Below are 13707 nucleotides of genomic sequence, written 5' to 3'. Positions count from 1 at the left end.
AGGAAAGATGTCAAAGATATTAATTTCCGAAGAAATTTCATAGCAAACTTTCAAAGACTAAACATATTTCCGAAGGAATCTGTAAATGAATTTCTGAAAGAATTTTTAGAGAAATTCTAAAATATTTTTCCGTCGATATTTCAAAATCAATTTGCGCATGAGTTTCGGAAGGTACATCCGAAAGAATTTCTAAGGGAATCACGAAAGAATTCCTAAAGGATTTTAAGAAGAAATTCCTAAAGCAATTTCCTACGAAATTTTCAAAGGAATTCCCAAATGAACGAACCTTAACAAATTTCCTATGGTTTTCTTAAACAAAGGAATAAGTGGAAGAAAATTCTGACGTAATTCCTGAAGTAAATTTTAAGGAATATCCGAAAGAACTACCGAAGAACTTTCTGGAATTCGTTTCCGGAGGAGTTTTTGTAGAACTTTTTGGGGCAATTTCCTGGACGAATCTTCAAAGGAATCTCTGGAGGAAATAGAGAATAAATTACTGGGGAAAATTTCAAAGGAATTCTTGAAGAAATCTAGGAATAACATCAGAAATATCAGAAGGCATTTTCTCTGATTTTCTTCGAAATTCTATTAGGAATTTCTTCGTAATTACATTTGAGAATTCCTTCGGAAATACCTTTATGGATTTCTCTGGAAATTCCTTTATGAATTCTTTAGGGAAGTAAAAAACTCTTTTAAAGTTCCTTCAGGAATTATTTTCGAAAATCCATTCAGGTTGTCTTTTGGGAATGCCTACAACATTTTATTTGGAAACTCCTGCACTAAACCCAACACAAATTTCTTCTTTCTTTTTATCCAGATTTTTTTTTCGGAAGATCCTCCAGGATATTCTTTGAATTTTATTGAAAATGAAGTTGTTTGCGATATTACTTATTGGATTTAAAAAAAAAATCCAAAAATTAACAACAAACATTAAAAGACTTTCGGAAAGATGAAGGCATTTTCGAAGAAATTCCTGCAGGAAGTTCCGGAACAATTCCCGGAAAATGTTTTAAAGGAGTTGCTGGAAGAAGTTCTGAAGAAATTCCTTAGTCAAATTTTTAATGATTTCCTTTTTCCAGAGATTCATGAAATAATTGCCCAAACAATTTCAAAAGGAAAAATTTCCAAAGAAATCTTCAAAAAAATGTCAGAAGAAATGCTAAAAAAACGAATGGAAATTTTTTGAGAACTCCTTAAGAAATTTCCACTGGAATTGCTAAAGAAACTTCCAAAGGAATTCCTCAAGGAATCTCCGAAGGAGAATGTTGGAAGTCGTTGAACAAAATCCGAAAGCATTCCTTGGGCAATTTCCGAAAGAAATTCGTAAAGGATTTTCTAAAGAAATCCGTATTGAAAATTCTTAAGGAATTTTCGGAGAAATTTTGTAAGGAGTCTCCAAAGGAATACCCAAATTCCTAATTTCTAAATAATCTTCTAAGGTTTTTTAAAAGCAACTTTTCGGAGGAATATCTGGAGGAATTTTTAAATTAAATTTCTTGATTTATTTCCGAACTAATTTCTGGAGTATTTTTCGAAGGAAAAAAATTAATGTTTTAACGATACTTACTTCGAATATTCTCAGAAATTCCAGGAATTTTACAATAAGGCTTTAAATAATTTTAAGACAATAAAATAAAATTAAATTTTCGTAATGTTTGAAAATACCTGACGTTTTAACTAAATAATTTGACTAAATATTGTGCAGCGAGGCGACAACGCCCCAGTTCTGGGTTACAATAGCTGTGAATAAAAAAAATAGAAGCGTTTTTCAACTGATGCTCGTAATATTTGCTTTGCTGATACTCAGCAAGTGGTTTTGTTATATTCAGCAATTGATTTCAAAATATAAATTACTTACTCGGGAGTCGGAACAACAAAATCGGTAAAGCATTCACAGTTGGGATTTAAATATTTTGCTAAATCAGTTCGCCTTATAAGCCAACTATCCTAATAGCACAGATCTAAAAACAAAGAAAACTTATTAAATAAGTTGATTTAAATAAATAAAAAAATAAATATTGTCAAAATAACTAAAGTGCAACTTAACTTGGAATTTCTAAACTGCAATAATTTACCTGCACCAATGCCAGATCCTTTAAGAATGGGGACGCTTTTGGGCTTGTATCCAGGCCCCACAAAAGTTTATGAACAACAACAAACCCATTTTGCGAGTCACCTACAAGTTTAGGTGCCCGACTGAATGAGGCCTTGGCTTAACGCATTCCAAAAATCAATTTAACAATTTATGTATTATTATACTAGATAAAGCCTCATTCAAACTCTCAAACTAATCAACCAACTTATTAATTTAATAGGACTAGTTTAGTACTATTCCAATTAACTCCACCACACTGTATCTCTTCACAGATACGTATTTCGACCTCAATTATTAGACTGTTTTCAGCGTCTCGTGTTGGCACGACTCGACTTAAGTTAATTGACTTTTTTATCGTGATTAGTCATCGGCCTGGCAAAAATTATGATCGGCGGCGCGCCGACTCAAAATCGTCGTCGGCGGCGGCGCGAGTAAAACCACCGGCGGCGGCGCACAGGTCTACCCTGAAGTCATCGAAAATTTTCCAGAAAGAAAATCCCCCAATTTCTTAGATGATGATTCGCGAATTTCTTTGAAAAAAATCCCCGAGTTTTCAGGAGAAAGAAATTTTCCTAAATAACCAGAGAAGAAAGTTCCCCAAATTTTTCCGGAAAAAAAATCTAATTTTCTCCCCTAACTCACTGAATACCCCGAATTTCAAGTAGGAGGAAATTTCTCAATTTTCCTGAATTTCTAGTAGGAAATTCCCCGGAAATCACCGAAAATTTCCCGGGAGGAACATCCCCCAATTTCTTGGAGAAAATTCTTTAATCACTTAATTTTCCCGAGGAAAACTTCAAATTTCCCGGAGGAAAATCCTCGAATTTCCCGAATTCTCTAGAGGAGAACCCCCGTATTTCCTGTAGAAGGAAATTCCTGGAATTTCCCGGAAAAAAGCTTTCAATTATCCCAATTTTCCTCGAGCAAAATCTTCGAGAATCACCGAAAATTTTCCGGGAGGAAAATCCCCGAATGTCCGCAAAGAAATCCTTGAATTTCCCACAGGATAATCCCCTAGTTTGCTGTAGGAAAACGACATCCCCGCGAGAGAATTCCCTATTTTCCTACAACGAATTTCCCGGATGATGTTTTTCTATTTTCTCGAATTACCCGAATGTTTCCTTTTGAAAATTGGGCACCATCACCGCTAAGTGGATTGTTTAGGGATTTTTTTTTAGAAATTTACAGACATACCCTTCTTTCCCCCTTGGTTTACAATGTGTTTCGTATAACTTATACGGTATAAGAAAAAGTTTTATCAATAAACCTTGATAGATGTGCGTATTCATTATCTGGGAGTTGACGACTGAAATTTTGCTATAAGGATTGATTTTTTTTCGGCGATAGCAGTCTTAATAAGTAGCAAATACTTTGTTGCTCCTAAATTTGACGTTTCGGTTAATTTGCTACTTATTAAGACTTCTATCGCCGAAAAAATTCAATCTTAATTTATCAATAAAGGTTTTTTAAGTACTGGTAGCTGAATGGATCGATTCGTAGAAGAAATATAACATGAGAAAAAAAATCTAAATGACATATTCGATAAGAATTAGGGTATCATAATTCAAACTTACGATGATTTCCAAATCGGTGTAGAGACGGTTTTCTTCCATTTGCATTTGCCCTAAGTGTTGTTGCGAGCTGGAATAAAAAACAAAAACAATAAGATCAAATAAAAAAGTGAATTTGATACAGAATCGCCAGACTTTCCCCACTTTTCTTGTGAGTTTACATTTTCTTTGTACATCATGGCATGGTGAATCAAACTAAAGAGAACAGACAGCCAACTCGGAAAAGAATAAAACGCTTTTAAATACAGCAAAATCAATTCAATAGGCGGTTTAAATTTATTAATTTGAAAAAAAAATTAAAGGATTCATCTGACTTTCCTTTGATTTTTTTTGTTAAAGTTTTCGTTAAATCACCATACGGTCGCGATACCGCGATGACTTTTTTCGTTCACCCCAGATTGACGTGGTGGTGCAAACAATTTGTATCATCCCTTCAACTTGTCGGAGGAAACTTTTCCTAGCTTGGATGCCTATATTCTGTGATCCCGCAGATTGAATATTACACTTACTTCGGCGTTTCATGAGCAGTTCGCCAATTCTTTGTTATTCGTCGTGGGTTGCGCTTCCGTTTTGTGAAGAAAACACAAAATACTGTAACTGCCATCACTCCCAACGCCACAATGACCAGAAAGGTATAATGAATCTGAAACATAAAGCATACAAAATTTTCATTAGAAGCTTGGTAGGTCTACCTAGTTCGTGGCTTTACGTTCCTACAGACACTTAACCCGCCTTCTAATCTTAGTTTTTCCAAATTCATAGTTACTTAACGATGATTAATTGATGTATTGCGGTATAATTATGCAATTGACCTTCCCCGTCAAAAATGTTATCTCGTTTTAATGTCTCAGTCAATTCTTTGACTTATAAGTCTTATTTTTTTATATTTTTATACCCTCTGAATATTGTAAGGCTGCGAACCATTTCATTGATTCTTCTAACTTTTAGTTGAAACTTGACAGTTCTCTGGTTATTTTGCCACCATAGTTAAGGTTTTACCCTGAAGTCGACCCATTCGAGTTTTGACAGATTGATAGTTATTTGGAACAGAATGGATTTGGCTCCAATTTTCCCGCGAACGTGCAACTTGAAAGACATATTAGCCTAAGGTGATTTGCTGTGTTTGGACATTTTCCTGTCTTTTGTATTGGAATGAGGAAAGATTTTCTCTATGATTCTGGAAAAATTCCACATGTCCAGCCATCGTTGAATACTGCTAGTAAAATCCTGGCAACTGCTTCTTTTATTTCTTACGGCTTTTCTTTTTCTTTTACCTGCATCTGCAACGATTTTGTTCCACCAGGGTACTGCCTTTGGGTGGAACTTTGTGGACGTTTTGGTTGTCGAAGCTGCTATTCGTATCGCTTCTGTTATTTGTTCTATTGAGTAAACGACGGTTGGGAGAATAAGTTTCCAAGTTCCGTTTCATAGGAGCCCCCATCAGCGTCATCAATTTTCCATCTAGCTGTGCAGCTTCTGCTCTGATTTGCGGTGCCTATGATGATTGGGAAGTGGTCACTTCCATGTTGGTCATCTACCGTTGTCCAATTTAGTTTGCCGGCTATATCAGTGCAGTGGAGCAGATGGTAAGGTCGAATCAGGAAGCGGGGCTCGTATTATTGATATAGTTTGCAGAGTGTATCAATGTAAGGGTTTCGTCATTTAGGATTATTATAGGTTTCGGTCGTTTACCATAGATGCACCAACATTTCCTCTGACATCATCTTCTTCCGATCCTCATCGATTGTAATGTGCATTAAAATCACCAGATAATACGAATGGTTCAGGTAGTGTATCTTAAGGGGTTTACAATTCAGTGTTGTTAATTTGCTGGCTTGGTCAGAGATATTTGCTACAAACAGTCATTTTTCGCGGTATATTGACCACCACCGCTAAAGCTTTAAGTGTTATGTTTAGTTGCACGGTTTTGTAATTTATACTCGAATTGACTGCAATAGCTTGAAAGAACGGTAGGGGGCGGAGTAATATTTCATACCCAGCGAGATTTATGTTTCGTGATGGGTTTGTTCTAGTTTTCGGAAGAGCAATAGTGTTTGGATTCTTATTAACAAAAGTTTTTCAAATTGGCTTCCATTGTACTATTTCTGTTATATTAGCTTGATCGGGTTGATTGAATTTGTTTGAAGTCATGTGGTGATTGATATGAGAGGCTATAATTATCCCTTTGTCGAATCTTCAGACTATATTATTCATTATATTTTGTTGACATTGCTGCATATTTTTCCTCATTGATGAGATTAGATGTTTGATTCCTTGGATGCTTTGCTCCTGATATACTCGGGGTTTGTTTTGTTTAATGCACTTTTTTCCTCTCTTTGGTTCATCGAGAGTTCGTCGTATTCTTTTTCTGCGCGTTTCCGAACCAATCTTTCCTCCGTCGTATTTTTTTTTTGCAATCTGGTAGTTTTCGTCATTTTTCTCTAACTTAGCTTCCAGGTATTCAATATGTTTTTGTTTGATCGGATTCAACTAGCTTCTTTGCTTCCCGAAAACTGATATCCTGTACGCTTTTAGTTTTGTAATTCTTACCTTTTGATTTTTTCGCACTCATTGCTCAGCGCGTTTTGTTCGCCTTTGCAATTCTCAAAATTCTATTCTTTTCAACATGTTTCACTATGGTATTCTTCCCCACATTTTCTGCAGTTTTTGTTTCGTTTTGCATTCTCTTCCGACGTGTCGGAACTGCAAGCAAATAAAATATCGTAGGGGCCTTGGGCAGATGTGGGGTCATTAGGCCGAGTGATAAGGGGGAGTGAGAAATGAGAAATGAGCAGTAAGAAGTGAGGACGGTGGAAGCAGAAAGAAGAAAGGCGGAAGAAGGAAAAAGAAAGAATACAACATGAATAAAGAAGAAGAAAAAAATAAGCGGAAGGAAGAAAGAAAAAAGGAATACGAATCAGAAAGTAGGAAGAAGAAAGAAGGAAGAAAGGAAGAAAGAAGGAAGATAAAAGAAGGAAAAAATAAGTAGGAAGAAGGAAGAAGGAAGAAATAAACAATTATAAGGAAGAAGAAAGAATTTCTTAGATGAAGGAAGAAATACAAAATAAAAAGGAAGAAGAAAAAAGGAGAAGAAGGAAAGAAGAAGGATAGAGGATGAAAGAAGAAGAAAGAAAAAAAAAATGAAATAAAATATAAAAAAAATAAAAAAGGAAGAAGCAGGATGAAAGAAAAAGAAAGATGAAAGAAGGAATAATGAAGAAAGAAGAAGGCAGAAGAAATAAGAAAGAAGGAAGAAAAAAGAAGTAAGATGGAAGAAGAAAAAGGAAGAAGAAAGAAGGGAGAAGGAAGAAGAACGAAGAAAGAAAAACCAAGAAGGCAGTAAGATGAATGAAGAAGGAAAAATACTAGAGAAGAAGAGGAAGAAGAATGAAAGAAGAAGGAAGGATGAAAAAAGAAGTAAGAAGGACGAAAGTAGAAGGATGAAGGAAAAGGAAGAAGGTAAAAGGAAGAAAGAAGAAGGTTGAAGAAACAAAGAAGAAGAAGAAAGAAGGACTTCTCATTTTTCACTTTTTGCTTCTTACTCTCATTCGGTAAGCTGAAAACAGCTTGCTTTTCGTTCTTGGTGAGAACTTAGATTTTTTCGTCATTTGTTTTTCTAACTGATTGCACTTGTCTTCACCATTTACCAGTTTGCACCACGACGCCTAGTATTGAGTGTAGTATTTCCGCTCAAAAACTCCGAGAATTCGAAAGTCTGCGTTTTTAACGTCTATGATTCATGGACGTACAGTAATTAATTAATTATACCAGACTAAGGCCGGAGTGGCCTATGCTGCACATAAAAGTCTTCTCCTTTCAGCTCGGTCCATGGCTGCATTTCGCCAACCACGCAGTCTGCGGAGGATCCGCAAATCGTCCTCCACCTGATCGATCCACCTTGCCCGCTGTGCACCTCGCCTTCTTGTTCCCGTCGGATCGTTGTCGAGAACCATTTTCACCGGATTATTGTCCGACATTCTGGCTACGTGCCCGGCCCACTGCGGTCTACCGATTTTCGCGGTGTGAACGACGGATGGTTCTCCCAACAGCTGATGCAACTCGTGGTTCATTCGCTTCCTCCACGTACCGTCCGCCATCTGCACCCCACCATAGATAGTACGCTACACTTTCCTTTCGAAAACTCCCAGTGCGCGTTGGTCCTCCACGAGCATCGTCCAGGTCTCGTGTCCGTAGAGAACTATCGATCTAATAAGCGTTTTGTAGATAGTCAGTTTGGTACGGCGCGAACTCTATTCGATCGGAGCGTCTTGCGGATAGAAACTCGTGTTGGGTGACTTACATTGACCTCTCTTGAGCCTCTTCCTATCATGTACTTCGTCTTCGACGTGTTGGTGACTTGTCCAATCCGTTTAGCTTTGCTTTTCAGTCTGATGTAGGCTTCCTCCATCCTCTCAAAGTAACGTGCCATGATGTCAATGTCGTCGGCGAAACCAAATAACTGGACGGACTTCGTGAAAATCGTGCCACTCGTGTCAATCCCTGCAATTCGTATTACTCCCTCCAAAGCGATGTTGAATAGCAGACACGAAAGACCATCACCTTGCCGTAACCCTCTACGCGTTTCGAAGGGACTCGAGAATGCCCCCGAAACTCGAACTATGCACATCGCTCGATCCATCGTCGGCTTGATCAACCGTGTCAGTTTATCCGCAAATACGTGTTCGTGCATTAGCTGCCATAGCTGGTCCCGATCGATTGTATCATATGCGGCTTTGAAGGCCATAATTATGGTGCAACCATAAAATAGGGTTGTCCATCATATAAAAAAATAGAAAATATTTTTTTATTTCTCGGAATATTGACATGTTTTGTTGAACAAAGTTGTAGCGCAGCTTATTTTAATCAATTTTGCTTAAAAAAACCTTTCTGTAGCTTTTAAGTTGGCTTATTTAGAGCAATTTTACCAAATTGGATAAGGGTGTACCTCAAAAAACAGTATTTTTAATCTACACAGCAAAAAAATTTGAATATTACATGCCATGTAAAAGGGCCACTCATGTAGCATTCACATTCTGTGAATCGATTTCCAACGTAAAAATGCGTCAAATTTCATACACACAATAGGAGCATGACATCAACCACAATGAAGCGTTACTTTACTATCATTACTACCAGCCCTATTAATAGTTTATGCTGAAACGGGCAACTTTACATGTCTTCATGTAAATACTCTAAATCGATTGTGTCATCTGCCAAAGTAACAAAATAAATAAGATGAGGCATTCCACGGGGGCATGTCAGTCGATCCTGAGCGACCATTTCAAAAATATTTGAAACTCTGCACAGTTTTTCAATTTCATCTAAATCGTCATTTTTCGATATCAAATCTTCATATTGAGTCACGACTAACTTTTCAAAAGGGTGTATGTGAAAATGGTTCAAAAATATTTAAAAAGCTGCACAGCAAAAACGGAATGTTCGATTGTTATGATTTTTTCAGCAAAGTTAGACAACTAAATGGTGATTCTTAAGAAAATGTGCCTTTAAAAATATCATTTTTGTCACAAAAACTCAAATATCTCAAAACCCTATCTTTTTTGAACGTAATTTTTTAGGGAAAGCGGTCCATTATATTAGCTATCTACCATAAAAATTTGGTGATGGTAAACTAATAAACAAAAAAGTTATGACATTTCAAACATTTCACAATTTTCACATTTAGTAAAATTTTTTTCTGTGTAAGTTATTTCGAGAATTGCAGTTTGATGCAGATTTTATTGTTAAGGGACGTGATTTAAACAAGTTGTTTTCATGATATTTTGATTTAATTATTCATAGCATCTATAAGAAACTTAGACACGATCCAGTGTTGTGATCAAAAGTATTGATAGTGTCATAATTTTCATTGCACGTGACTGGCGAAAAATTCTTTTAATAGTGTTGAAACCTGTTGATAATAACGTTGATAGAAACATATCAGAAATGTTATTTTTAAGACAAAAGCTGCAAAATCAAAGATTTATATACACGTGTACGTCTATAGTTTACCTGCAAAAAATATACCTCTTAGAGAATAGACTTTATGATCGGGAGGAAACGGGTATCTTCAACAACAACAAATGCATGATAGGTACATACCATGACAATGCTCACGAAAAAGCGAAAAAATTACTACTACTAAGGTTGTTAAAGATCTTATAGTAATTTTTTTCTTCAGTCAAGCAAATGACACCAAACTAGTCAGTAAAAACTTAAAAGTGATTTTGTTTATTGAAATATTACGAACAACATGAGAAGCCGCTTTCTCAACTGTTGTAGGCCGTTTGATGGAAAAAAGTGTTCAAAAGAGTTACGAAATCTCACCGAAAGCACCATAGATAAACTGAAAGCGACTGGTTATGCTCCAATGTCCACATTGAATACAAATTTACGCATTTGCACGTCCTGCCGTCTAAACGTTGACAAAAGAGCAATCTGTATATCATCGGTTGAGCAGAGCGCAGGAAGTTCGAAAACGACAGCAACTGAGGAATTGCCAGATGTATCGACAACAACTGAGGAATTACCAGAAGTATTAAGTGCTGAGAGCCTTGCCACCGTACCATCAGCGAAATCTGTTTCAACAAATCAATCGGAAGATGAGTGTATCCAAAAGGTCAACATCGAACGCTTTAACGAGGGCATAGCTGGGATAAAAGTGACTCCGATTAAATGGAGTAAGATGGACTACGTTTATTACCCGGAGAAAAAATACCGTGAAATAAACGAAGCTGTACGAAGAAACCTCTTCAAATTAGGACCTGATGATGTGGAAAATACAGACTACGATGAGGTAATTATAAATATGAAGGAAAGGTTCTCGAATGCAGCCACGACAAGGAAAGAAAAATTATTGATTTTGTCGATGCTGCCAAGTTCGTGGTCTATTCAGGATGCCATTGATGAGTTCAAAACCAATAGAAATACAGTAAAAGAGGCAAAACAATTGAAGAATAACTGTCTTTCAACCAAAAATACTAGGTCTAGTACTGCATTAACAGATGAGACAAAAGAAATAGTAGTTCAATATTTTGAAGATGATGAAGTAAGTCGAGCTATGCCTGGTCAAAAAGATTATGTATCAGTAAAAAAAGATGGAAAGTGTCGAGCAATCCAAAAACGATTAATGATGACGACTTTGAAAGAAGCGTACACACGCTTCAAGGAAATTCACGATAATATTAAAATAGGGTTTTCCTCATTTGCAAGCCTTCGGCCAAGGCAATGTAAGCTTCTTTCCAATTCAGGAACACATAATGTGTGTGTGCACAACCCATGAGAATATTAATCTTATTTTACATAGTTTGAAAAGAATCAATTTAACAAAGGATATTAAAATGTTAACTGGTAGTCTTTTGTGTGAAAATACAACATCAAATTGCTATCTACGATCTTGTTCGGATTGTCCAGATTCTTCATCATTGGAAAATACTTTATTCGCTGAGTTTGAAGAAAAATATATTGATCAGTTATCATTTGAGCAATGGGTGACCACGGATAGGTGTGACATAGAAACTATTGTAAAACCTGTAGATGAGTTTGTGTCATATTTTTGCTTGAAATTAGAAAGTTTAATCCCTCACGATTTCATTAAAACAGAACAATCCAGCTTACGAAAAATACATTACAAAATGGTGAATTTTTAGTCATTTGTGATTTTTCTGAAAATTACAGCTTTGTATTGCAAGATGAAGTGCAGTCCCATCACTGGAACGTACAACAAGCTACAATTCATCCATTCGTTATTTATTTTAATGGAAGTACGCAAATTGAACACTTAAGTTTTATTATAATTTCCGAAGATTTAAGACACGATTCAGTATTCGTAAACTTGTTCATTGAAAAAATGATTAACTTTTTACGCGTTGATAAGCATAAAGAAGTCAAAAAGATATATTTCATGTCTGATGGAGCAGCGTCGCAGTACAAAAATCGTACACGTAAAAAAATTTAATGTTATATATTATTAAGATTTCTAATACTTTTTTGCCGAAGCAGGCGCTGAATGATATGTATAAGAAAAAACTTATACATCGCATTAGTCACATACATCCCGAAACTTATACTTTTCATTAACTTATAAATGTTATTAGCTTTTTGATATGGGATCATTCATTAGATGGCATAATGAAGAGTATAAGTATTTTCGAATGGTTTTTTGCCATAACATATAAGGTTATTTTTTTACGTGTAAGATTTTTTCGAGCCTATGTCAATTTAAATCAATGTACGGAATTGATGCAGAATGGACTTTTTTTTTGCTACATCACATGGCAAAGGTCCTTGTGATGCTATTGGAGGAACAATAAAGCGCATGGCCACAAGAGCAAGTTTAGCCAAAGAACGTGAGCATCCAATTAAAACTGCGAAAGTACTTTTTGATTGGGCAAATCGTGGAAAAGAAAAAGATTTAACCAAATTATCATTTTGTTTTACTACTACTGAAGAGTACGAAATAAAGGCTTCAGAGCTCAGCGAGCAATTTAATAACGCGAAAACGATCCAAGGAACCCAAAAATTTCACTGTTTCATTCCATTGTCGGAAAATAAAATTAAAGCAAAACTTTACTCAAACTGTGCTGATAATAATTCAAAAGTGTTCGATATTTTAAAAAATTTGAATAAAAATAAATAAAAAATAAGTATTAATAAACTGTTTTCATGATATCATAACCCATACCAAAATTCAAACCCAAAACTCTTAGAGTTTCTATAACAACATTGTGTAACTGCCACATTTAATTTAATACTTAGGATAATATTAATTCATTTTTATTTATTTATACATATAATATTTATATATACATAATATCGATGAATACATAAATATGGAATATCATACAAACAACTTATTTAACTCACGCAAGGCCCTTAACAATAAAATCAGCATCAAACTGCGATTCTTGAAAAAAAAAATACACGGAATTTTTTTTTTGTTTACTATATGTGAAAATTGTGAAATGTTTGAAATGTCATAACTTTTTTGTTTATTAGTTTACCATCACCAAATTTTTATGGTAGATAGCTAATATAATGGACCGTTTTCCCTTCCTAACGTTCGAAAAAAGATAGGGTTTTGATATATTTGAGTTTTTGTGACAAAAATGATATTTTTAAAGGCAAAAAATTTTTTTTTTACTGTGCACATTTTCTTAAGAATCACCATTTAGTTGTCTAACTTTGCTGAAAAAATCATAACAATCGAACATTCCGTTTTTGCTGTGCAGCTTTTTAAATATTTTTGAACCATTTTCACATACACCCTTTTGAAAAGTTAGTCGTGACTCAATATGAAGATTTGATATCGAAAAATGACGATTTAGATGAAATTGAAAAACTGTGCAAAGTTTCAACTCAATAGAAAATCATAAATTAAAAATTTTCTTAAATTTTGATGCTGTTGCTTGGAATCGCTCATGTTATACTGTCATTTCTAATGAAATTAATTGGGTCTCAAGAAAAGAACTCCAAATATATTTGAAAGAAGTTTCGGAGGTGTGAGCTTTTGAGATAGTTAAATGTTTCATGAGTACATTTCGCCACCATATACGTTCATGTATATCGAATTGGCTGCTTAATAGCATCCACCAGTATTTTTTTTTAAATAAATAATTATGGAATTATTATTAAACCAATGAGGATGTTTCACAGGCACACTGGAAAATGTTATTACCATTGTGTTTTTTTTTTCTTTCATAATTTTACGCAATTGGTAGAAGTAAATAGAGAGGTTTAACACTTATTTACGAACTGCGTAAAAAATGTATTCCTGCGTAATCAAGTTTAGTAATCGTCATTTAGCCATTGACAAAATCATTGTTTCCTAATTACATTTACCATTTAATTTTGGTGGAATATTGAAGTAGCTAGGAAAAATATCCGAAAAACATCACTTGTAGAATCATGATAAAATTTTTTCTGAGGTCGAATAATAATTGAGATGTGGACTTTGAAAGACGACATGAATTTCGCACAAGATTGAGCTTTTAATATGAATTATAACAACCGAGATAATTTAAGTTATGTGATGCTTGTAGAATG

General features: G+C 35.0%; 1 protein-coding gene across 1 annotated transcript in view; it reads right to left on the bottom strand.

The window, feature by feature from the left end:
- The window catches only part of LOC134212419 (platelet-derived growth factor receptor beta), a 538624-nt gene that overhangs the window by 153033 nt on the left and 371884 nt on the right, over window positions 1-13707 (bottom strand). Inside the window, exons 14-15 of the mRNA XM_062690252.1 lie at window positions 4176-4309; window positions 3670-3736 (exon numbers count right to left, since the gene is read on the bottom strand). Of these exons, the coding sequence (XP_062546236.1) occupies window positions 3670-3736; window positions 4176-4309 (201 nt within the window). The remainder of the gene's footprint in view (window positions 1-3669; window positions 3737-4175; window positions 4310-13707) is intronic.

The sequence above is a fragment of the Armigeres subalbatus genome, chromosome 2 (genome assembly GCF_024139115.2).
Source record: "Armigeres subalbatus isolate Guangzhou_Male chromosome 2, GZ_Asu_2, whole genome shotgun sequence".
Lineage (NCBI taxonomy): Eukaryota > Metazoa > Arthropoda > Insecta > Diptera > Culicidae > Armigeres > Armigeres subalbatus.
This window is presented reverse-complemented; position numbering and strand designations above follow the sequence as displayed.